We start from the raw sequence: 27406 nt of genomic DNA, 5'->3' as shown, positions 1-27406 counted from the left end.
ATTACATCTGGACCCATATTAAATTATTTAAAAATTATTTAAATTATTTTAAAAATTTCTTGAAAAGAACCAAGTTTATCTATCTTTCTTTAAAATAAATTTGGAAAAAATTTTATATTAAAAAATTTTCTTTTATGCTCATTTGAGAATTTTGAAATTTTTAGAAATCTAAATTAGAATTCTTTGTTATTTTTAATATCACTTCGAATTGGATTTATTTAAATAATGGTGTATCAAATTGGAATAGTGCTATTTAAATTCTTATTTACAATAATTTTTGGATATTAAAGTTTTGTATTAGAATAAAAAAATTTTTCATAAATATTTTTCTAAGAAATTCATTTTTACAAAATTAATAGGGCAATAACCTTTTATTTGTAAAATATTATTCTTATATATACATATGTATGTAATTTCAAGGAAATTTAAAAAAAAAATTAAAATTACAAAAATATTTATTTAAATGTTAATTACTCTTTCAAAATAACAATTATAAAGGGTGATTAAGAAAGCTATGCAAAAATATGTACAATTGGTTAGAGAATCAAAAATGAGTAAAACTTTAATTCCATAGGGTGGGTGCTAATTCTTGACAGTTTCTGAAATAAGAGATAATAGAATAATAGAATGAAATGCCCGTTATTTAGGATTTATTTTAAGTGGTTAATCTTTAAAAAATCTTTTATGGTCCAACAGGCATAGCAAAAAAAACCCATTTGAATTGCAAGATTTTAAGAACTTTAATAAAAAATATACAATTTTCGCTGTTTTCACTACTTTATTAATTTTTAGTAAGTGATGTAATTATTACTGATTTGCGATTAAAATAGATGGTGCAAAAAGAAATAATTCCCGTTTTCGAAATTTGTAATTATTTGATTAATATTTGCTGTTGGATGTATTTCTACAAATATTTTTCAAGACGTCATAACATTCAAATTTTAAACAAAAATTTATTTCATTCTATTTATTTCCAATATTTTTCTATAAATAAAAATTTTTGGGGGTGATGCGGGCAACTACAATTTGTTTGAAGCTTCTATCTTTGAAACACAAGTTATTAGCAAAAAACCGTAGACAAATAGAACTTTCCGGATTTATTTTAGAAATTTCCTATCCTGTATTTCGGAAATTCCTAATTTTTGATGTTCTGATAATCTAATTGATGGTAATATAATATTATTGCATACCATTCTGAATCACACAGTATAAATGCTTATAATTAAAACAAATTATAACAATTATAAATTATTATTTACATAGGCAACAATTTACCAGTTAAATTAAATAAAAAAATAAAAGAAATAATAATAATTTTGTATAATATTAATTATTAATAATATTTAAATATATTATGAATAAATTTACGTTCTTTATCATTAATATTTACATAATTTTTCATTTGTTTTTTTTTATTTAACTTTTTGATATAAAAAAAAATTGACTTTCTCTGTTTCTTAATTTAACTTTAATTTTATTATATAAGCTTAATATTCAATTGAAAATGAATGAAAAAATTCTTCATTTTTGTTTTATTATTCATTTTTTTCTTTTTGTAATTATTCTGTATTAATAGAGCATTGCGGATGTAAACGTAAACAATCACGTTGTTCTTGGCCATCTCGTGCTGCTTGAATTAAACGATAAAATCTTAATACTGATTGATTCATTTCAGTTGGTTTCTCAAGTTCTGATGGATCTCTAAAATATGAATAAATAAATTAGTATTAGAAATTTATAATTAATAATAATGAAATATTTATTAATAGAATAATTTTAATAATGGTATTTAATTATGCACATAAACTCAGTAAAAAAATATAGAGCTATTATTGAATTTGTTTAAAATTATGAGACATGTATAGCTATTTATAATTTTTTTTCTATTGTACTTCGCTCCTAGGAGGGCTGGTGCATGATTATTGTGAATAAATACAAGTTTCTGACGTCATTGAGTTTACTAGGTAGATGACGATCCTACCGTAATCTATTTATAATAATTTGTACAAAAATTCGTAATTTATTATAGAAAGTTTCAATTAAAGTTCGTAGAAATTGTGATAGACCATGCAAATTTTTACTGGCTGGATTGCATACCACAAGGGGAGATTATCTGATTGCACTAAATTTGTCATACCAACTTTTCAGCAGAAATGTGTTTCCTCGTGCTAGGGAAGTGTTAATAAACAATTTAGATGATAGTTGGTTTGTCTATCTGTCTGTCTGCCTGCCAATCTATATGTGCAGGTCAGTATTTCAAGTTATACACGGATTTTCACGAATATTTGCATAATTGCATCTAAGCTTATTTTGAAGATGAGCCGGTTTGATTAACTTTTGTTACATGTAGGGTTTCAGGAACTGGATCTTTGCTACAGGCAATTTTTAGGTTTTTAACTATATTTAAGAAAATAATCGATATATCATATAACTTTTTGAGGAAATCAGGTGTCAACAAGTGGAATTTTACTACGGGCGGCCAAATTTATATATTTGCTCATATAGAGAGAAATAATTAACCGATTTACTTGAAATTTCTCATTTAAAGTCTAAATATTAAAACAATGACTCAGTAAATTTGTTGAATAAATAAATGTTTAGGCGAAATTAATTAATAATTTTATGTAACATTTTAATAATGCGATCGGTTATGTGCTGGTCACATTTGACTTTTTTTAATTGTTGTATCTTATTTTCAATACCTAATTTTTGACATTTGCAGATATTTTCAATAATGGATAATATGACGTAATCGTTATTTATGTATATTTTTTGCAAAATATAAAATAAATTATTTTAACATTTGATCATAGATTTGAGGATTACAAAAGCCATTATCAAGCGTATTGAGTGCACCCAGAAGAATATTGTGATAGAATTTCACATATTGTGTTTGTAAGAGGAATACATTTCGAAACCTTAGACAGATCTAACATGCTCCTAACATGCTAACATGGTTTCAAATAAATCTATGTTTCATGACTCATATAAAAGTTAATCAACTTTTGGGGACATATAGGATTTCATAGGCATTAGGCTTCTATAATAATAGACATTTTTTGATCTTTTGACTTATTTAAAGTAATAACATATTTCTTTCAAATTATATAATTGAGCACTATCCTTCTGCATATAATTAGCTCTTCGAGTAATATCGATTTTATTAAGTATAATTAACGGTTTACCAATTTTCTACACAAATTATACGGTAACGGTATATACAGAAAATTTAAAGAAATTTTTGGATTTAATGTTAAACACAATTTTCTTTAGTATCATCATCATTTTGAATTAAACATTGTTCTTTATTAACCTTACTGTTCTAATTTTATTTTTCTTAATATAAGCGACGAGGAAAAAAGTAATTTCTCTTATAGAAAAAAGGGAAAACAATTATATTATCCAAATGGATGTTGTTCTTATAATTATAAAGGTGATTAAGAAATTCTATGGATTTAAGAAGGTCTTTAGTACATATACACTTTCTTCTTAATTCAAAAAGTCAAAATATTATTCTAATTTTGAGACATTTTCAAAGTACATTAAAAGTATATAAACACTTTATAAGTACGAGTACAATGGCACAATAAAAATTAAGAAAATATGATGTGGTCAGCACCTAACGAATTACATTCTGTGTGTTCTGAATAATATCTGCAATTCTTACGTGTTTTAACGAACTGGTAACATCCCAGCCAATTATGCAAATCTCCACATGTGGAATATCAGACGTCTTTAAAATTGTAACTGGCAGATATAAATTTTAATTGAAATCGATTTCATCAAATTTTATATTTAGGAATTCTTACGACATTACCAAAAGTTATTTATGTTTTTTTAGCGTCGAAAAATGCATTTTCATTTAAAATTTTGAAATATAAAATTCGTTGCGATTACAATACCTTCCTTATTGTATTGGATGTTGTTGGTAATGAGAGAAAATTTAATCTTAAAAAATTAAAATTCTTCATCAAAGAAAAAAGTAAAATAACAAGTAAAAAATATTTTTTAATTGTATTTTGAATTTTGCTCTAGCACCAGACAACGCAATTAAAATTTTATGTACCACAACAATGCGATGCTATCAGATTTGTTATTATCTGTTCATAATATGAAAGGTGAAAGAATTTAAGCTAATTACAGGTGGACTTTTAAAGTATTAAGGAATGTAATTATGGAATTTAACTAAATAGGGAAATAGGACAATTTACTGTAATTTTATTACATAAAAATAAATTTTACTTTAACATTTTTGCATAATTAATTTTTTTAATTTCAAAATTACATTGACACTCTAGACATAACAAACAATGATAAAGTAAAAAAACGATAATGAAATTTAATATTTATAGGGTTTTCGGAAGTAGGTGTTCGAAAGATTTTTTCTATAAAATAATATTTTAGTTATTAATTTAAAATAATTGAAATGCACTAAAATTAGACGGTTTCATTGTAGTAACATGAAAAATGTGAAAATAAATTCTAGACTTATTGATACTTGAATTTAGTAATATGACCAAGGCTAACACAGAGGCTAACACAGAGTTGACACAGTAAACTTTATCCGTTCTCGTTTTTCTTAATTTGTAAGCTATTATAAAACATACTGACGGACAGTGTTAATATAACTATTCATATTTTTTTTCGTAATTTTGTTTAAAATGTACTAGGAGACAATAACGAAAAAGAAATGAAAGAAAAATTATAATTTGTTTTTTATTTTCGATTTTTGGAACAAAATTTGCATAATTTTAGTGATATTTAACTAGACCCACATACCTGCCTATTACGTGGTTCTTACTTTTATAACTAAAAAATATTCCATTTAAGTTCTTTTAAGCTTTTTTAAGATACAAAGACTCAAACTAATATAAACTATTTTTTAATCTAAAACTATTTTTGTAAATCAACTGTTGGTTTAGAATATTAAAATATTGTGCTAATTATTGTCAAAACGGAATTTGAATGAAAAATTATTGTTGTTATGTACAGTACTTGCGGTAATTAGGATAAAGTTATAAAAAAAATTCAGTAGAATCGCCACAGTAGGAAAAAATTTTCTATTTCTTTTTTAAAAAAATTTTCTATTTCTATTTTATCAGAATTTTTAAAAATTTTTGTGACATCAAATTCTGAGTCAAAATTTCATTAGATTTTCTTTAGTTATTTACCAATTATTAGTAAATTTATTGGTATAAATAACTAGTGAAAAGTTGAAAATATAAGTGTGGAGTATTGATCCATAAGAGAAGGGAAAGTTTGGGAGGGTTCTGGCTGGTGGGTTGTGAGAAGTCTCCCGAAAAAGTTACTCGGACTCATATAAGAAGTGTGGGTCTCAGGGGGGTGTTCTGGGCGGTCGTGGAGGGGAGTCAAAATAGATCTTTTAGGTTACTAATTATTGGTGCATTATTTACTTAAAATATTTATTTTTTTCAAACCTTATTTTTTCTTAAATAGCAAATTTTGCTCACAAGTGAAATCTTTATTATGTACAATTTTTAATCATTTATTTTCATTGTTTCCTTTTTAATTGGCTTGTAACATACAAAATAATTTCATTTTTTTCCACTGACTCTGTTCAATCAGTGTAAGCGGAAAAAATCATTCATTTCTTGTATGATTTAAAAAAAAAAATGTAAAATATTGCAAATTCATTGCTAAAGATTAACAAATTTTTTTGTGTCACACAATGTAAAAGAAAAGTTTAAAATAAATAAACAACGTAAAAATGTCATACAGGTGAGTGCATTTTAATTATGTACTTCAGTAAGAATAATAAATTTATAACATCAAACGATTTTCATAGAAAATATGAAAAGATTTAAATTTCTGTGTTATATGATAAATCGTTAGTTGATTAACTTATAAACTTATTTAATTTGGTAGTTACGCTTTAAGATTTTAGGGTAAAATGAAAGTTATGAGTCATAATTAAATTGCTATATAATTATGAAAATAATAAATGAATTTGAAAATATTGAAAATGCTCTGAGATGTAGATGTAGAGTAAATAAAATCTCATAATTATTGCCATTATCCGAGATTTCAATAATAATAGCCAAAATTCGAATTGGCATTAAGAACTATGGCAATAATGAAAAATTTTAACTTGCTTTATGTACAAGATGTTATTTTATTTGAAATTTCAATGTCACCATTAATAATTATTATAATTTATTTTAAGATTGCAAATTTATAGATTTGAGATTTACAATATTATAAATACTTAAAGGCTAAAATGTTTAATTTGTTATGTAACACAATAAAACTTGAACTATATGTTCTTATAAATATAAAATAGTAAATTGTGAAATTGATTTTAATAATTACTATTGGACTCCCTTTTGAACTGCGTTTTCTGACGCTGTTGTCGGTGCTTTATGTACTTTGAGTTTGAGGCGAATGATTGTTTTACTTAAAACACATTTCGCTTACAGAATTTTTTTTATAAAATTAAAAATTTATCATTGATCAAAGCTGTAGATGCCCTATTTAATTGATGAACTAAATCAAGTTCTTTTTGAACATTAATAATAAGTGAAATGCAATTATATTGTACAAAATAATAAAAGAGCGTTATTGTAACAACAATATAAATGTTTATCATAAATTTCTAATGGATGACATTTAATTTTCTACACAATAGGTGCATAATGCACGCATTTTGATTTTATAAATATTGCAATTGTTTGGAAAATTTAAAATGAGTTTTATTTGGCAGGTTTTCATCAGATTAAATTTTTTTTTGTTTGGTATTTTGTAGGGCATGACAAATTTAACATATTTCATTTAGACTATCTATATCTGCTTGTCACTTTTATTTAATTGCTGTAAAAGTTGTAATTTTAAATTAAAGAATTGTTGAACTATTTTCACATTATTGATCTTACAGTGATTGAATTGGTTAATGTTATAGATTTTTTAAGTAAGAAAAAAATGTGAATTATTCAAAACAACCATTTAGATGAAAAATAGTGCCTTACTAGTTTTTAAGAGAAAATAAATACAATCAAATACGAATTTAATAATATTTACCTGCTTAATTCAGCTGATATAAAATTACTTTGAGGTGAATAACGACCTGGATTCTTATACATGCTGCAAACTAAACGTTCTTTACAATAATCTGTATCAAAATTAGGCCCCAATTGTTTAAATATTCTATCCATTCGGTCTAAAATTGGTGAATAAAATGGATCGTATCCCTTTGGCATTATTGGCTGCATCATTATAATTTATGTAATATTATGATATAAATTTGCGTCAATATGAAAAAAAGAACAATATAAATTGGATATTTAATTTCATTTTAATATTTTATAAAAATACAAAAGGAAATTCTCACCTGTCCATCTTGAACAAACGGTTCTTCAGAGAGTATTTTTTGTTGCTGAGCTATAATTCTTTGTTCATTTTGTATTCTTAATGCTTCTTTTACTTTAGCCTGAGCGCGATGCACCTGTATAAAATATGGAATTAAAAATTGAGTTATTAAAATGCTTAAGTAAAAACAAAATTTAAATTTATAATGGTTTGATTTTTAACAATTGCATGATTTTATCTTAAAGCTCGTTGAAGTTTTGCAGGAATATTGACATAGCAGGAAATATGTCTTTGGGTTAACGTTCGGTTAGAATAGAGCTTCATTTAGGCTGTCATATCGGAAATAACAGAAGATTAAAAAAAATGCTGCTTAATCAATCTCTGCGATTACCTGTTGCAATTTTGCGTGATGGCAGACCACTTTTTTAGTTAATTCGAACATAACTATGACCAGAAGAAGTTGAAATATTTCGAAAATAAATTCTATAAAAATTAAATATTTGAGTGTATTATGACTACTAGTATTCATAAAATATAGCTAACGTTTTGACAGTTTTTAAATTGACACATTTTGAAGTATTTTAAGATGGTAACACTTTTCATGTACAAAATATTAATAAATCGTAAACGCTATTCTGTAATTAGCATTTTATAGATTTAGGCAAATCACAAAACGAAACTTGTTGTACAGAATAATCATATTTGTCTTTTTTTTTAAATGTCATAATTTGCTACTTAAGATGTCATTATTTAAAATGAATTACAACTTTTTTCCGCTTCAATTCGTATTACCTGTAATCTATGTCATATGACTTTTTTCTTTTACAACAGATCTATTAATCACCATTTAAGGAATTCATAAAACACACATTAAAAATTTAGTAAACCTATTTGTTTGTTTGTTTATACTCTTGCATTAGATAATAGACCCTATATATAGAGAAAGTATGTCAATTTACTATATTACTAACTAAATCAGAAAAACAAAAAATAAAATTAAGAAAAAAGTGTGAACGTTTTGAATACGATAAAAAATGAAAACTTGTTACTTTTCATTTTTCGATATTATGAAGATCAGCATGTAAAATTAAAAAAAATATATAGGACATGCAGCAAAACTAATTACCTTCACATTTTACAATATGATTGAACTTAATTAGGTTTTTTAACTATAATGCGCGTAGGAAAGTGAATGAAATGGGAAAAATAAATATAAAAGTAATCTAATTACAATAATTATGGCGATAACTTATAAATTTAAACTAAATTGGAATATTATTTTGTATGTTGGTGTGATTGTAATCGATTTCGATTTCTCCCAGTAAGAAAAAAAGATTATTTTATCATTATAAGATGACTTCTTAATTACATTCTAAAGATTGAAGCTAGAGAAAAGTGAGGATCATAGAAAAATGAATTTTCTTTGGCTTTGAATTCTTATACCGGTATGGACGTATATTCGAAGGGAATATAATAAATGTAATATTTTTCGCTCGTAACGCTTAAAAATAACGGTATAAAGACGATATTTATTTATAATATTCTTCCTTAAGTCGATTTTTTCATATCTGTTCGTTCATTCTAGCGATCACTTACAAACCAAATGAATTAAGTTTACCAAATTTTCACAAATGGTTTGTGATTTTGAACTTCATAAGTGAATATAATCGAGGCAATATAGCTGTCAGACAACTGCAAATTACAATAATTATTTGATTATATTTTAGAAAATATCGAAATAACAATACTTAAATTTTATATTAATTAATATAGTATAATAGGGCCATTATATTGGGATAAAAGAGTTGAGATTGCATTAGCTGTTGTGGTAGCTGCCATACAAGTGTGAAAGTAACTTAACCGCATTTCAAATAGATTATATTTGGTTTGTGCTATTAAAATTTCTTATAAGTGGATACTATGTATATAAAAATATTAGATGGTATGAAGCAGCTTGCCTATTATCTTATTGTAACTCTTAGAATCATTCAGTCGTACGGCGCAGACTTGACACGGTCAAATATATTTATTCACGTTATCATTTCATTTTTAAAGAATAATCCAAGGATATTAATGAGATTTCTTGATCTAGCTAATAATCTAGCTACAAATATTTACATGCAACTTAATTTGAACTCGAATGTCCAAACAACGTTTTGATTTACACAAAAATATTCAGAATGGCATAGAATTGATTTTTGACGTTCACTATTTCACGCATTACTTTTCTGTTATAGCGGTTTAATCTTCATTACTTGCAAGTTATTAGAAAATTAAAAATTAAAATCGAAATCTATGTAAAAGAAAAATTTAAATTTTCGAATAAATTGTGCATAGATATAAATAGTAGATTTGCTAAAATTGCAATAAATCTTAAACGTATTTATGTAAATATTGATTGTTAAATTCAGAATAAAAAATTGTTTTTCCTTTACAAAGAAAAGTACAAGTGACTTTGAAATTTATTTAATTTTTTTTTTATAAATTGTGTCAAAAAACATTTTCAATTAGAAAAAAATTCTATAGGAATTTGACATTGTTTTGAACTAAATGCTCTATATAAGTATGTATGTATATGTAGTAAAAATTTCCGTATAAAAATTATATGTGGCTATAAGGGATTTGATTGCCCACTACTATGCAAATGTCACTGATTTTAATTTGTAGAAATCAATATTAAATTAAAAATCAAACTTGGGTCCTTTGGTATTTTAAATTAATTAAAACGGAATATACGTGCAATACATACATACATGCATACAATGTGGTTACCGATAAACTATCTTACGTTTCTGTCAATCTGTGCATTTCATTTACAAAGTTCATTGTTACAAAGTTCATGTTTTTTGCTTTACTTGATGGAGATTAAAATGAAAATTTTGCGAATGCTTTTATTTGATGACTCCAATAACATTTCTTGCTTTTTTTCGCTGGTATTTTCGAGGTTCCATAAATAAATTTTGTATTTTACCCTTTGCTTTATTTTTTTTAGTTATTTGATTTGTTAGAATGAAAAAATAAATCATTCTTGCTTTTTCAATAAAATTTCAGTGTGGAATAGATTTTTAAATTCAATTTTTCTACATTTCAAAATGATTTTTAGATTTACACAATTCAATGTCGAATTTTATTTTATTTATCTGTCTTGTAATAATTTTTTTATTGATTTCATGAATGCTAAGAAATTTATTTTTTATATTTAATTATAATTTGAGTGAACACTAGATGTGTTTTTTAATGTAGTATTAAAATAATAATAGTGTATGACAACAAATTTAGAATAAGTTTCCAAAATTTTAAGGAAAATTTGATTTTCCAGAATTTGGTTAGTTTTGAAATTAACTTGGTTTACAGTTGAGTTTTCAGAAATTATTAAATTTGCTATATATTATAAGTAAATATAATATAAAGTAATATTGCATAATTTTAGGGAAAGTAATAAAATTTCAAACTTTGTGTAGTAATTCTGAGTTAAGATTTATTAACGCGAGAAAAATAATGAATAAAACAATGTAAGTTAAGTTTCATAGCAATACCGAAAGCCTTAAAATAATTGATTAAAATATTTGTGTATAGGGTATTCGAGAATCAGTGATTCTCCCGAAGTACTATAACACTATTAGAATAGACGAACTAGAAATAACGAATGACATTTTTCGTTTTGCATCCTCGAGTTATGAGATCTCAGAGTTGGTTTTTCAGAAAATCGTCTGGATGTTACATTTTGATTTATATAATTTGAGAAATGTGATAGACAAAGTCAACTTTGTTTAGTTGCTTTAGACTTTATGAAATTCAACTTCTACGAGCAAAAAACATTGTTCGCTTGGATGCAGGACAACAGACTGCTGCGGTGGTACCAAAGTCTCAGACATGCTGCACAACAAATTCATGAATATCATTTTTGAATTGACGATGAAAGTTTTGGTTATTGTACGGACAGGTTGCTTATTGTAGTTTTTAAAAAAAGTAAAAACTTTTTTCTTAATGAATATTTTTTTTTAAAAAGCTTGCAATAGAATTAGAAAATAAGGCCAAACTACTGAAATACCTTTTGATAAGTATGTGATAAGATGTAACAAATTAGTAAATTTATGCAAGCGGTGCGTGTATTTGAGTAGTGTATTTAATAACGCATTCAAAAAGAAATTTTAAAATTTGCACAGCTTTTGAAATATAGGATTTTAGAGTACACTTCTTTTTTTTAAGTATAAACTTGACGTATAAATGGAAATTTAATTGAAATTTTAAAGTTTATTTAAAAATTTTTTGATTACTAATTAGCTTGCTTTTATTCAATAACAATTACGTATTTTTACAAAGAGTTAATTTAATTGTTTTTCTATAAATAAATTTTATTGCTTTTCTCAAATGAGATGTGCTATACAGCCAATTAAAAATTAATGTATGCAGCATTTAATTTTCAAATTATTGTATGTATGACGGAAATCACTAAATTTTGAATGGAAAAGTTTTAATTTCTATATCATGAATTCGGGATTATTTCGATTTTTCCTCATTTTCTTGTTTTTACTTAATCGCAAATTTGCAAAATTTCGTTAAATTAGTTTTTTCGTGGCAAAATCTTTAATCAGAATCAAAAAACAATTTCAGAAATATACGAGTATTACCTTGAATTTATTTATTTTTAGGTTTTCGGCGTATTTTTCAAAATGTTTATACCCATACAAATTTAGTAATACATCATCGTGCCTTGAAAAAACGTAAGCGGATTTCTTTGAAGTTTTTACAACAAGTACATAACATAATCCTTATCCAATTTAAATTGTTTGTTTATCAAGTTGTTATTCAACTCGCATGTAGTGTACATATGTATAGTATATTAAAATTTAATTTTCATGTTTTTCATTTTTTTAATTTAGTGACATTTTATATAAATTTAACTTAAAATTTTCGTGGGTAATCAATCAATTTCATAAATACATAGTAAGAAAAAAACACATCAATCAAGAACTCGAAAATTTTTTTTTTCTTAGAAGATATTTCTAACATTAATAAAAATTATGTATAATATACAACGTATAACATATAACATATACATCGATTCTAATAGAGAAGGTTGATATTATTTAAAGGCCTATTCACAGGTTTGTGTAACGCATAAATTACGCAATGAAAAATTTGATAAATGGGTCGGATTAGTAGGAGCTTTTCACAAAACTTTGTTCTTATACACATTTGTTGAAAAGTCAATACGAAACTTAATTTTGGTTCAATTAAGGAAGAATAATAATAAAAGGGAATACTACAGAATTACTTGTAGGTCATATTGATTTATGTTTTAACTTTCACTCTGGTGCATTCTGTAAGAATTTAAATTTTATGTATACAATTAATTTGTGTTTATTCGAATTTTAATTTAAATAATATATAAAATAATTAGTGTATAAATTATCTGACTAATGGTGCAGTGGTTATGATGCCGGCAGTTTAACCGAAGGGTTTCGGATTCAAATCTTTTTCAGCTCACTAAAATATTTAAACTTAATATAAAGGAAAAACTATATCAGTTTGGTCACCGCCTAGGTAACTCAATGACCTGTAATATTGAGGCTTAACTCTAAAGTCAAGTGGAAGATCCTAATGCTCTCAAAATGGAGTGTACGGGAACAAAAAATATATAAATTACAAGTTTAAAAATAAAATTTGTACTTTAACTTTTGTATCATCCCACTTCCACTTAATTTATTTCATATTTGTTTTAAATAAGGTTCTCGCAGTTCATTATATAAAGGAACCAATAAAATATTTCCCAGTTACTGTACAGTTAAAATATACCAGCAGTTACTGTACACACCCAAAATATATTGATAAATAGATTTAAACGTTAATGTGATTCTTAATGGTTATGGTAATGTTTATCGTGTCCCAAAGTGATTCTTATTAATATTTCGTTCAGAAATTTATTTGTTGAAGTTTAAAATTATCTACTTTAAAAAATTATTTGAAACACGTGTTCCAGAATTGTGGAACCCCATATTTGTTCAAAGAATATTTTCTTTTAAAACAGAAATTAAATTAAATCGCCAGCATTTAATAAAAAAAAATAGTATAAAAACTTTGGAAAAGAAAAAAAAATTCCCAACGCACTTGTAATAAATCGAATAAGGAAGTACATATAATTTTTTGGGTGTTGGTACTGCTCTTTTTTCTTTGGCAAGTGTATTAGAAAATCAAAATCCTTTTTGAAGATCTTCCTTTTTTAAAGTAATAAATTTGAAGAATGAAGATAAAAAATTTGGTGTGAACAGCATATTTCTGAATATATGCTTAGAAAAAACCTATTAATCTATTTGAATTACCTATAAGAAAAAACGTTGATTTAAAAGGCTCCTTTAAAAACTTGTATAAAATTTTATAAAATAGGGTACTTTCTGCTTAATATAACTATAAAAGCGTAAATGTTACTAGAGGCTCAGTTTGTAGAGTTCGATGAAGACAGATTTATTGGCAAGCACAATTTAATATTTGTGTTTGAAGAAACTCTCTTAATGGCTTTGAGATATCTAAAATTAGATAAAAAATGTATAATTTCCAGTTAACGCTTAATCAGTTTCAAAGTTGTGTAATTTGCAAAAAGTTTGTTTGTAATTGTGTTTTTAATAAAGTTGGGTCAAACGAATGGTTTGTATTGTAGCAATTTTCCCTTAAACAAGTCAAAAAATACTGCTTTTAAATACAGTCTATGTATATCTATCATACTATTAAAATTATTTTCATTCATAAACGAAACTATTTCTAGGATTGCATATATTTGGGCTGAACGATTTATGGGGTCTTTGAAATAAAGCAAAAATTAATTTAAAGAGGGGGTTATTATGTCATGCTCGATTTCGAGGACAGAGTGAAACTAATAAGCACTTTTTTTGGAAAAGTGCTAAGAAGCACTTTTTTTCAAAAATTTTTTGGAAAAGTGCTAAAAACTAAACTCGGAATACCAAATTTCAAGGTCCTATAAACTAAAAATCAAATTTTGATTAGAAGCGCTTCAATGAAAAGTGAGATACAGAAATTTACGAACAAACTTCCTGAATAATACCTCACTGAGCTACAGCAGAATATTTTTGGTTCTTTTACACATAAAAATTCATTTCTGTTCGAAATTCGATTTGTGATATTTGATGCTATTATGATACCTCTTTTATTACATACCATGTAGCCTATCAGAATATTAAATTTTAAACAGATCTCATCATTTATAAGAAATCCTGATTTACTAAGGGTATACGTATACAGATTTAAAGGCAGTTCGAGAATTTTATTACTCTTAATATAGTGAAACAAGATAATTATTTATTTTGTTTTTTTATGTTTGGGCTATAAAAAGGATTAACGAGTTTTTTTTCTTGTTCTTAGTCTTCAATAAAAAAAAATATGTTGTTGAATGGTTTTTTAACTTTTTACTAGAATTTTTTCATCTGGTAGAACTTCCTCAAAAATTTAAGAAATTTAAAAATTAGAAATCTTGTTTTTGTTGTTTACTTAAAAAAGAATATTAAATTTCTTTTTCCATCATTTTTCAATTTATAAAAAAAAAACAAAATTCAAGACATTCTCCAAAATTGCTTAAAATTTTTTTTTTATTTGGGTTTTTTTTGCAAACATGTTTTGGGCGGTAAAAATAGCAATCCGAATAAAAAGGTGTTGGGATGGAAAATATTTTTCTTCAATTCCTCGATTATATTTAGAAAATTATTCATTAATCAAAAATTATTTATCAGTTTTTGTCAGTTGTTTTTCATTCCTCTTAAAATCTAATGGATGTTAAGATTGACTTGCAAGATTTGTTCGAAAAATATGTTTAAAACGATATTATTTTTACCAATTTTAAAGTTGAAATGTATTGCTCTTTTATGGATTTATATACACCAGACCTATATAAACCAGAGGTTTCCAAGTTTTTTTTTGATTCAACGCATATTTTTTGGGTAAAAAAATTTTATGAGCGCTTTTATTTGAAAACAAAAATTTATCAACTCCTCTGATTGAATGTGGTTTTAATCAGTATTATTGTTCTATATTAATAGTGTAACACTAAGCACAAAGTTTAGGACACCCCAGACGAATAATAACGTAGAAACAATAAGTCAAGGTGTATGAAAGCAAATCTGCATGGTAGTCGTTGGGCATATGCAAATACGACAACTCCAATACTGATTTGGGTTTGTGCAATATTACGCTTTTCCTTGATATTTCAATAATATTCTCTTATTTGTTATAATTTCTTATTATAATTTTTATTGAATTTTATTGACAAGGATTGGTCTCCTTAAATTCAATTAGGCTAAAGTTAAGATCAATATTATACAGTTGTAAATTTACACATTTACGGGGTTTATTAGAAATGATAAGCGAGAGTTTAGTTGCAACGGTATATTATGTATATAGTTAAATATTTTAAGAACCGTATTTATTCGTATAAAGTATTTACTCATTAAAAATTTTAAAAATTGTGCAAGTTTGGAACTATAAAACTGCGTTTTAAGCCAGCATGTATGCATATATAACACAACATATGTATGTACATATGAGGGCATTTTCTCAAAATAAAAATGTTCTCTCATTTGTAATTGAAAGCAAAAAAAAGTTCAATATTAAAATTTCTCTATACATGTTCGCAAACAGTGTATATGCTCGCATTTACTCGTGTAAACAGACAGTAATTTATAATAGAAAATTCAATGGAATTGATTGTTGTTTTGATGATTTTAATGGAACTTAAATCATTAGCATCACTAACATCACTAGATCAGCGCTAAATGAATAAAAAATAACATTTAATCTAAATAGCATAATATGCAAATAAACTACACTAAATTTGTATTTGTGTGTGTGTGTGTACCAATATAGTAATTTACATTCCTTTATAATAGTGTCAAATCGACAATGAAAGTGTTAAATTTTTTATTTAATTTGCTTGGTTTTTTTTTTTTAATTTTTAACTTTAAGTACAAATTAAATAGTGTGCTTTCTATGGTTTGCTTGCACCATATTATTCGATTTTACTTTTTAATTTAGATTCAAGTTTGAACTAAACAATTTTTTTAATATTGAATATTTTCACTATTTATTTTTGGTTTTCATATTTGCTTGTAATTTGTATTTTGTTTTCTTTTTCATTAACAGGTTCACCTGCAGAGAGAAGAAGACTTGAATTTCAGTTTATTTATTTGAACAACCCATAAAACATTTTCATTTTTAATAAAATGAAAAAAAAATTCTTACTTCTCTTATTAGTATGCTTTAAGTGTATCATTTGAGTCATGAAATAATTGCACCGCGTATCTTGCATTTAAAGGTGAAAATTTTAAATAAATAGTTACACATTTAAGAGAAAGAGAGAGAGACACGATTAGAAAAAAGTTCAAAATTAAACAAAAAAAAAGAAAATGAGGAAGACGAGAGTAAAAAAAAAATGTGATGTGGTCAGCACATAACCGACCGCATTGTGTATTGTCTAGTTAAATGAAAGTGTTACAGAATATTATAAAAATGTCTGTTAAATACTTCTTTCCAATTTTTAGGACATTAGTAAGCTTATAGTTAAAATACTTAGAAAAATGTAAATTTGGCTCTTAGTAGAGTTTCGCTTTGTGCTACCCGAATTCCCTGAAATGCTCGCCAGTTAGTTTCGGTAACAACCAGAACTCAAATATCAAATTTCAAGAAATTCCATCAATTTGTTCTGTGGATATGGTGAAAAATGTAAAATCGGCCCGCAAATCAGTTCTCGAGCCCTGATCTTTCCAAAAAATTTATATGTTCATTGTTTTAATACGAGGAGTTCATATATTTAATTTCAATGAAATCGGTTGATTATTTCTCTTTATATACACAAAAATGTATATTTGGCCCGTAGTAAACGTCTAGTTGCCGATGCCTGATTTCTTCCAAAACATACGAATTTTTGCGGACGGTCGAGCTGAGCTTATATATAAAATTTCATGTAAATCGGTTGAATATTTTCTTCAAAATGTTCAAAAATGTAAAACAGGCCCGCTAAAAAGTGCAGTTCCCGAGGCCTGGTATATACAAAAAGTTGATCGATCCGTGCCATGGTGGAAACAAACTTACATATAAAATTTCATCAAAATCGGTTCAGCCGAACTTGAGATACACGCGTGCACACACAGACCGACAGACGGACAGACCGACAGACCGACAGACCGACAGGTTGCTAAAAATAGTTTATTTACACTTCCCTACTATGGAGAAGAACGTTCCCACCGAAAACTCGATATGCAAAATTTGTTGCCTTCACATAACCTACCTATTGTTTACACAATACGGTCGGTAAAAAAGTATAAAAATATATGAGTAAATAATTAAAAAAAAAAAATTTTTATATTGGGAGTAGGTAAACATTTAAATAGAATCAAGATGCCGTTATTATTTGTTTTTCTTTTTTTAAATAAATAAAATTCTTGGAATAAATTCAATGTTAAAATAATAATCCTTTTGGAAAAATGTTTTTTTATTATTTCCCTCCCTCTCTCTGTAACCAGCTTGGATTTCACATAATTAAAAATTTTCATTTGCTAGTGCAGTATTTTTCTAAGATAAGGTAATTAAAAATTCCATATTAAAGTTTTTATACTATAATGGTTGCAGTGATTGGATCTGGAGTTGACTTCCCTCCCCCCCTAACTAGTAATGTTTCTACTGCTTGGAAGGCTTCTTTTTATCGTAATGAAGAATATTCATGAATATTTGAAATGTGATTTGTTATTTGAGCCTTACTATACAAAGGATACACTTTCTGCCATTGCAATATTGAAAGAATTAAGTCGCATATAAGCACGTATTATTTATATTTTTAAAGTAAGAGAATTTAATTTTATTGAAACAAAAAGATTTTCAAATTATTTCTCCAAATGTTTTAGGTTAACCTCATAATTAATAAATTACTAATTAAATGTAAATTGACCATATCATAAAATTTATTATGTCAGTTGTCAGGCGATATTCCGTGTACCTCGTTTTGATCTAATATAGAGAAAAAAAACATTTCATTTCACAAGATGAGCGCTTCATTCTTTTAAAAATTATTTTTCAAATTCTTAGAACTTAAAAAATAATTGTAGTTGAATTTATTTGACACCAACACATTTTCAGGAATTTATCTTTAGTTTTAAAATACTTTTTAATTTTAAATGAAAATTTAATAAAAACGCTGAAAGAAAAAAGAACCAGAAAAATTTATTTTACACCATAAAAAGACCACCTGTAATATAAAATCTTGCATAAAATTTATTTTATAACTACAAGTTGAAGTATTTCCTATGTTGCTTCACATTGATCACCTTTTATAATTAAATTTAAGAAAAAATAAACCTAAATAATCACACTTTTTTAATTTAATCCGTTGAAAAAGAATTTTAGAACTTTCCATTATGACATAAAAATGGATGAAAAAATTAGAAATTTTTTTTTTCATAACTTACCGCTTGTTGATGAATTGCTGGATCATATTGTGCTGCAATTTGTGCTGCATTTGGTAAAGCAGTTACTAAATTAATAGGCGGTGGCGGTGGTGGGGGTGCCGCTGTTTTATGTGTTGATATAAGCCTTTTTAATGGTGTAACATATAATGGATTATGTCCGACACCACGAATTTTATTTGCAATAATACTGTTGAAAAATTTAAAAAGATTGTAGGAAAATTTAATTTTTTTTTGGTTTTCTTTTTTCACAACTACATACACACATGTGTATATGATTTTTATGATAAATTTAAAAATAATTTAGTAGAACACAAAAATATTCAAATGAGTTTTCTAAGTACGAACCTTTGATGTTTTGGTATGAATGGATTAATTTTATAACTGTGACTAGTTGGTGGTGATATTGTTGTCCCTGGAAGGCTATTGAATAGACCCCATGATTTAATATCATCTTCATCTTCCGGTTTTGGTTTAAAATAGCTGTCTATTTGACCATTCCTATGAATATTATCAGCCAAATACCTAAAAGGAAAAAAAAATCATAAAAAAAATGTTTTTTTTTTTGTTGTTTTGAAAATTAATTTTTAAAAAAATTTATTACAGACTTTTTATTAATTTAATATTGTGTCTCAACCTGACTATATCAGAGAAAACGTTAAAGAGAATTTTGAATAGAATTTTACTTAAATTACTCTTCAGAAATAAGAAGTTGTTAAAATTAAGAAATTGTTAAAGAGATAACAATTTTTCGAATAGAATCGAGTATATGATCAAGAGTAGTAAAATTATTTCTTATATATTAAAGCAAATATGTACATATATACTTACTCAGATCCTAAACCTGGCCCAGATGATTCCCAATTATCATAATGTTCATTAACAGTTGATGGTGCACCATATTCTTGATGTGGTATACCTTTTGGTGGATGTGTAAAGATTAGTTCCGGTCCATTTGGTAATGTTACTGATAATTCATTAGCCCAAACTGGCGGCGCCTATATAATTATAGAAAATTAATTTTTAAATGCGTAATAATAAAGAAAGGAAAAGAAACCAAAAGATCAACAAAAAAAAAAGTATAATAAATGACGCTTAGCTTAAATTGGAAATTGCAAATAATAGGAAACTTCAAAAAAGAAAAATAAAAGTGAAAATTTGACAAAATATTTTTACTTTCATTTATTATTGAAATATGTAAGAAAGAGCGAAAGATAAGGAGGAAAAATGGGAAAATTCAATTATAAATGCGATTATTTTTGACAATTACTATTCATGGTCCAAATAACAAAATATTGTCCAAATCTGTATTAAACTTTGAGTAGAAGAAAAAGAAAAAAATTAGTAATTAGTCGAAGGTACTACAGTAAATAAAAGTACAAATGGAATAGGTAAGAGAATTAACAGAGTGAGAAATGTACAAGAAAATTTTATTTTACGATTTGGACATTGGCATTGAAATTTTTAAATGATCTCATTGAATTTCGCTTTCCTTTGAATTTTTTAACTCTTTAAATTGTTGTTGACATTTAAATGTGACAAATTTTGTTTTTGTTTCATTCGAATTTTTTATGAAAATTCTTTATTATTTTAATTTTTTTGTGCGAACACACAAGAAGGGAGAAGTCTAAATTACATTTTTATGGAACGTAAACATTTTTATTTGTTTTTAAAGAATAAAAACATTTTAGTGATTTCTTTTCAAAAAGAAATATTGTGATGTGATATACAAAAATTTGTAATAAAACTTTCACTCAAAATAACAAACAACAAGGCGTGTTTGCGTACATTAATAATAAAAATAACAAAATTATCTTATACCATGTATAAAAGTACGTCTCTCACCTGTATAAAGATATGCGTACAGAAGAAATTTCAATATGTTTAAAATAATAATTTTAACACTGATTGATATATGTATATACTTCTGTTTTGGGCATATGTAGCTATATGAATATGGTAGATACATATTTAAGTTGACCGATGAAATTTAATACTCACACGTAAATATTTGTGTTTAGACGGCTAAATATCATTGTGTTTTGTAGGTGTAATACTCTTATTGTTTCTTACAATTTGTCATTATAAATTTGATTTTTTTCAGAAAAGGAGGGGAAGAAGTAATGGAGGTTATTTTATAATGGTTTTTTGTAATAACTTTTTTAATATTATATGATTATTTTACGCTTTGCCAAATATTAGGTGGGGTAAAATAATACTAATGGTGAAGTTCAATAAGCTAAAAGTGAGAAACGAAAGAGACTATGAAGAAAATGTGAAAGAAAGAGCCAATGACCTGATTTATTGTGTTTGTAAAAATATTAAAATTTTTCTGTAGGTTTTTTTTTTTGTTTTTGACTGCCAAAATTGATTGTCTAAAGCAATTTTTTTTTTGTTTAATTTTTAAGATTTTGATAAAAAAAAATTGAATTTTAGTTTTAACACATATGTTATACGATGATCTGCAAGTTTGAATACCTATGAGTTTTATAATATTATTACCGAGTATGCTGTTATTGACTGCAAATTAATATTATATTATTTGAGTTCGATTTCATTAAGGATGGCAGCATTTTACAGTCACGTAGAGAGGAAATTTGTGCCAAGTTTACGGAATCATAGATATGAAAATTTTGGAATCGCATTGTTTTTGGAATTTAGTCAAAAAATTAAATAATTTTTACTACAGGAATTCCGTTGCAAAGGTAATATAAACAAGGACATTTAAAATATCGGAAAAAATTTATACAATAGGCTTATAGAAATGTAAGATTCTTCTATAGATTTGACAAAACTTATTCTACAAGATACTGATATAGTAAATTTACCTTAGGTCAAATAATTTTGTTTGGAGGCAAATAATTGGTTTCGTTTATATTGCACTACTAGAGTGTGGGAAAAGTATACTTAAACGAAGCTTTTTTAATTTAAATTTAACAAATAAAAAAATAACCATAAAAAAATATTTACTGTAGCGAATAATTTCGTCTTCCTTTATCAAGCGCATGTATTAGCTATAACTTTATAAATTTGAACAGACCTAATAATAAGCGTGAAAAGAAAGGAAATAAAAAGCTTACATCATATCAAATTTCAATGCCTAGAACTTGGCAAGCGTATGGGAATTAAACGATCAATCATATAAAATATATTTTTGATTAGTTTTAATTTCAATTCGTATTTTGATATTTTGTGTTTGATAATATTAGAATTTTAAATCTATATTACTGTGGGTATACTCTGTTTGATATAAGCATATTGATTTATAACGGTAATACGCAACGTCTATGGCGAATTTAAATGCGTATATTAAAATATTTCTTCGGAGCTTATTGGTTGTCTGAATTGCAAATTAAGAGAATAAATTCTTCCATTTAACATTAATGGTTATTTGTGAATAATTTTTTTTTATTTTTTTGAAAGAAAATTTTTATTATTTTTTAATTCAAACCGAAATCGTTTTATCAGCTGTTGTACCTATAATATCAAAAAATTTCTTTCTTCAAATAAGACAATACCTAGGTAAACGCTAAAATATCCAAATTAAACACAATTTAAAAAGTTTTCAATAGCTTATGAAAAATAATTTTGGAGCTCTCCAGTCTGGTAATTCCCAGACATGACAGTTCAATGAGATCAAATATCTCAAAATACATTTAAGAAGATGTAAATGAAGTAAATGAATCTATTATTTTGAAATTAATTTTATTAAAGAATATAAATTATGAAAGGTGATTTCAAGGTGATTACTGCTTTTAAATAGAAGCAACAGATTTCATTCAACTTTTTTTTCAATATCATATTTGAGTTGAATATGTAGTTTATGTGTGTATAAAATAATGGTGATGATTGCAATCTCTTTACAGAGTTGTTAAATACCTTTCCTTTTACTTTTATATTTAAAAATTAATTTAATTTTAAAACTAATCGATTTTAACTTACCGTATGATGATGATTAATTAAATGATGATGATGATAATATTTGGTTTGATGGTAATTACTATGATAATAATGACATAATTTGAATATATGAGCTAATGCTGGGAAGAAAAATAATAAAACTTTAAGTAAAAGTTTTTTAGCTGCACCAACACCAATAAGTATGGGTAGGAGCCAGAATAATTTGATTTTAATTAATTTAATAATTAAAACGAGTGCTATAAACGACAGCAACAATTTGTTTTTTAAGAAATTTTCTATATTAAAAATAAAATGCAAAACATAAAAAAATATTAATTAAATTTTAAATATTATAAAGGATTACGAAAATTTGTAAAAGAAATTACTTACGAATTTTTTTCTTAAATATACGGCCAGTTTCACGCATTTCAATTTCTTGTTTTGGTATTAATTCCAATTTAACAATTACACCATTTCCTTCAAAAGATCTCGGTGATACTTTAAATGTTGCCCCATTAAACATCATTTCAGGCATTTTTAATGCAATATCATGCGTCATTGCAAATTTAATTGATTTATCGTAGAGAGCGTTTGTAACTTCTTCAATTGGTGACTCAGCTAAATTCAGGAGAAAAAAATATTTGACAAATTTAAAATTTAAATAAAGCTATGCATATTTTTTTAAATGATGTTGTTTCATAACTGTTATTAGACATGGTGGTTTGTAATTTTATTGTTAATTTTCTATGAGACATTTGTATTAAAGAAAATGCAATTCTGATCTCATTAAATAGAAAGTTTCTTAAAGTGATTTTGATATTAAACTAAAAATCATGATTTACATAAAACTTATGTGTTGGATATTTTAATATATTTAAATACTTCTAATGCCAGTTTAAAGAGTTATGTGTAATTGTTCATAATTACAAAATATCAGTGGTATGTGAAAGAAAAAAGTCATTTACTGACTAATTAAGGTTGAAAATAAAAGAGATGCGATGAAAGAAGGAGTGTCATAATCAAAATGGAATTATCGACCAACAAAAAACATTAAATGTACAATTAAAATATTTTTCTTAATATTAAAAATTATAATTTTCAATTTCCAGGCTCGTATGAAACATCAATTGTATATACCGCTTGTGAAGTAAATTATTTAATACTTAAGGAAGTACACTCCTTTTGTAATGAGTGAAAGAATTTAGGACTAAAATATGTTCGCAATAATTAGAGTTAATTTGCTTGGAATAATGTCATGCTATTTAAGAAATAAACTAAATGCTATTGATTCATATATTATCTCAAAGATATTTTATATATAAGTAAATTTTTTGATAGTGAGTTTTGACAGGGGCTTATAAATGTTTAGAAATAAAAATTAATTTTGGAAATTGAAAATCAGCTCTTGTCTAATATGTTTTAATTTTAAAGAACTTTTAAAATTGACCTAACCCGGTTTCGACACAATAAATATTTGATATTTTGTTGTTACTTTTAGACAATTGACTTGATGAACCTGTTCTCGACTGTTATCAAAAGTGATTATTTTTGTGTTATCGAAATGTTTCTATAGTTAATTTTTATCTATTTTCATTTGGTACTGCCAAACATTACTTTTGTACCTTATAATTATTGCTTTATGAAACTGTTTTTAAATATTTTTGTAAAATAATTAAGTTTTTAATGAAGTACTCGTATACTTCTCAAATAATGAAGTATACTTCTTAAATTTTATATAATTTTTACGTTATATTCGAAGCGCTTAATTCTATGAGAAAAAAACTTGTAGAAGTATCAAATTGCGTAATGTTATGAAAGTGAATTGTCTGGTTCACATGACGAAAATAATATCCACTCTTTTTCGGGCGCCAGTTTTCCATTTTTAAAATGCAACAGGGTAGTCGACTATTAATTGTAATGTCAAAATAAAATTTGTCACACATTACTGTCACACGTAATGTCGCACATTAATGTCAAAATGAAATTTAAATAAACGAATAACAATACAGTAATAGAATTACATGCGTTTTTATACCCTGCACTTCGTGAAGGGTATATTAACTTTGGTATGGAGTTTGTAACTACTTGAAGGAGTCATCTGCGATATGGACATATATATATATATTCTTGCTCAGCGTAAAATTCTGCGTCGATTTAGACATGTCCGTCCGTCCGTCCGTCCGATCGCACGATAACTCAAAAATGAATAATCCAATCGACACCAAACTTTCACAAGTTTTTTCTTTTGTACCAAGGACGAACCCTATTGTTATTGGACTAATTCGGACAACGGGTTCGGGTAGCTGCCATACAACTCAAAGAGTTTATTTTAAATATTTCAAAAACTAATAAAGCTATAAATATAAAATTTTGTATACATGTGTCCAATTATATTCTACATATGCTCTACAATTATAATGGGATAGCTGCACCGATTCGGGTGGTTGCCATACAACTCCTACAGCAAATTTTTTATATTCGCCAAAATAATAAAGGGAGATTCATGAAACTTGGCAGTCATGTGTCCAATTATAGATCAAATATATTTTTGAAGTTTTAGACGAATTTCCTGACAGGTTTGGGCACCTGCCATACAACTTCAGAAGTTAATTTTAAATATTTGAAAGAAAAATAAAGTCAGATTCATGAAACTTGGCAGTTGTGTGTCGAGTTATAGGTCAGATATATTTCTGAAGTTTTCGTGGAATTGCTTGACAGGTTCATACAAGTCCAAAAGCTTATTTTAAATATTTGAAAAAATAATAAAGTCAGATTCATGAGACTTGGCAGTTGGATGTCCAATTATAGGTCAGACATATCCGTGAAGTTTCTATAGAGTGATTTCACAGGTTCGAGCTATTGCTGCACAATAACGAAAGGTGCAGGGTATAATTCAATCGGTTTATACCGACTGAAACGTTTTTACTTGTTATGGTTTAAGTTATTTAAAGTCGACATGTGTTGCAGCACAAAGATGTGTACATACAATATATATGTATATATTTAAAAGTCATGATTTGTTATAAAATTATTTTTAATATTAATTTCTCAATTTCTTTTTATATAGACACATATTCGATTTTAAACAAGTTCCGTTTTTACTTCGTAACCGAGTTTAAAGAATGAAATTTTAATGAAACTAGACAATTATTTATGAATGAGCAAACAATTTGCATATTTTATTTATTTTGTTAAAATTAAAATTTCAAACTCAAAGTGAAATTAAAAAGCAAACAATTTTTCTTCCAATGAAATTATTAATAAAGTAACTGTGTTGGTTTAAAATATACATAATTATATTATTTACTTATATTTATATTAATGTCACGTATTCTGTTTATTATTAAAAATATTACGCTGGCTTGTCATATTAATAATGAAATTAATGAAGAGTTAATGTTTAAGAGGAATTAAGAAACAACTTTTATAAACTGACTCTTTTATTTAATTCATATTTAATGAATTTCAATTGTCAGCGGCGATTTATTAGCATCACTTATGTAGTCATCTTGTTTCATTATTGTTGAGTTTACTACGAGTACCTTATTAAAGATTGTTATATAAATTAATTTAATATTTTTCACTTTTTTATTTCCTTGTTACTTGTTTAAAGTCTTGTTAATTTTATAGGAAATTGCAATTTATTTAATTTTTTCCCTCGCTTTTTACATAGATTTTTCTCAAAATATTTGAGAGTTTTTGTTTAAAGCCTTTTTTATTGTGTTCACAATATTGTTTGTTTATGACATGCCGTGGATTACAATGGCATAGTAATACACTTTTTTTTTCTGTAGGAAAATTATTATTATTTCAATTTCGTTTTCATAACAGTTTTTTCAATTAATTTTCAGAGATTGAAAAGTCAAAAAGGTGAAAGAAGGAATTTTGTTGCTTTTTTTTTGGATTTTAAAAATTTTTTTTTTTTGTACATTTACCTGATCTACCTTCGTCTGGAATTTCATTTTGTAATTCATCATCATATTCATTATCAATTTCATTCAATTTATTATCATCATTATGATGGTTACTATCATAATAATTATTGTCATTACTATTGTCATTGCTCTTATTATTATTATTGTTGACATCAACTCTATTGTTATTTTTTTCTATATGATTTTTGTTGTCTTTTATTTGTTGTTGTTGTTGTTGTTGTTGTTGTTGTTTATATTGTTTTTGTTTTATATAAAATTGTTCATTTGATTCTTTTGTGTATTTTTTATAGTCAACATTATTTTTAATAAATAATAAACGATTTGTAACATTTATATTACTTATATCTAAAGTTTTATCTAAATAAGTGAAAACATTTTTTTGTAGACATGAAAATGTCGGATGAGTATAACATTCCGTTATTATACTATCCCAAAGTTCATTACCCGTACGTATATTAAATTTTGATTTTTCATTATTATTTTGTTGCCAATTTTGTTCTGGTTGTATTGATTTAACACTTTCTGTTGTTATTTTCATTGCTGTTGTGCTCATATTTTTATTGTTGTTGTTTATGTGATGATTGTTTTCTATAGTACTAAAATATGTTGATGGTTTAAACGGTAAATTATTATTATTAGTACTATCATTATTTAATTTATAATGAAAATGTTGCAATAATTCTTCTGTTGGTGCAATTGCATGTAAAATTGGCACTGATGTCAGACTTGAAAAATTTTGTGTACTATTATTATAAATTTTATAATTATTATTGTTATTATTTTTAC

The 27406-nt window shown here is 25.7% G+C and overlaps 1 protein-coding gene across 1 annotated transcript; it reads right to left on the bottom strand.

Annotated features, from left to right (window-relative positions):
* Positions 1-1503: 1503 nt before the first annotated feature.
* Positions 1504-27173, bottom strand: LOC129613191 (uncharacterized). Its single transcript, XM_055527161.1, has 10 exons — positions 26886-27173; positions 26621-26798; positions 23076-23303; positions 22728-22981; positions 19617-19783; positions 19134-19310; positions 18789-18975; positions 7346-7459; positions 7036-7220; positions 1504-1701 (listed from the first exon to the last, which is right to left on the bottom strand). The coding sequence occupies exons 1-10, from the start codon at positions 27171-27173 to the stop codon at positions 1560-1562; spliced, it is 1920 nt and encodes a 639-aa protein (XP_055383136.1). The 3' UTR covers positions 1504-1559.
* Between the last annotated feature and the right edge of the window lie 233 nt (positions 27174-27406).

The sequence above is a fragment of the Condylostylus longicornis genome, unplaced genomic scaffold (genome assembly GCF_029603195.1).
Source record: "Condylostylus longicornis isolate FDR11 unplaced genomic scaffold, ASM2960319v2 ptg000004l, whole genome shotgun sequence".
Taxonomy (NCBI): domain Eukaryota; kingdom Metazoa; phylum Arthropoda; class Insecta; order Diptera; family Dolichopodidae; genus Condylostylus; species Condylostylus longicornis.
Note: the sequence above shows the minus strand (reverse complement) of the source record. Positions and strands in the feature narration are given on the sequence as shown.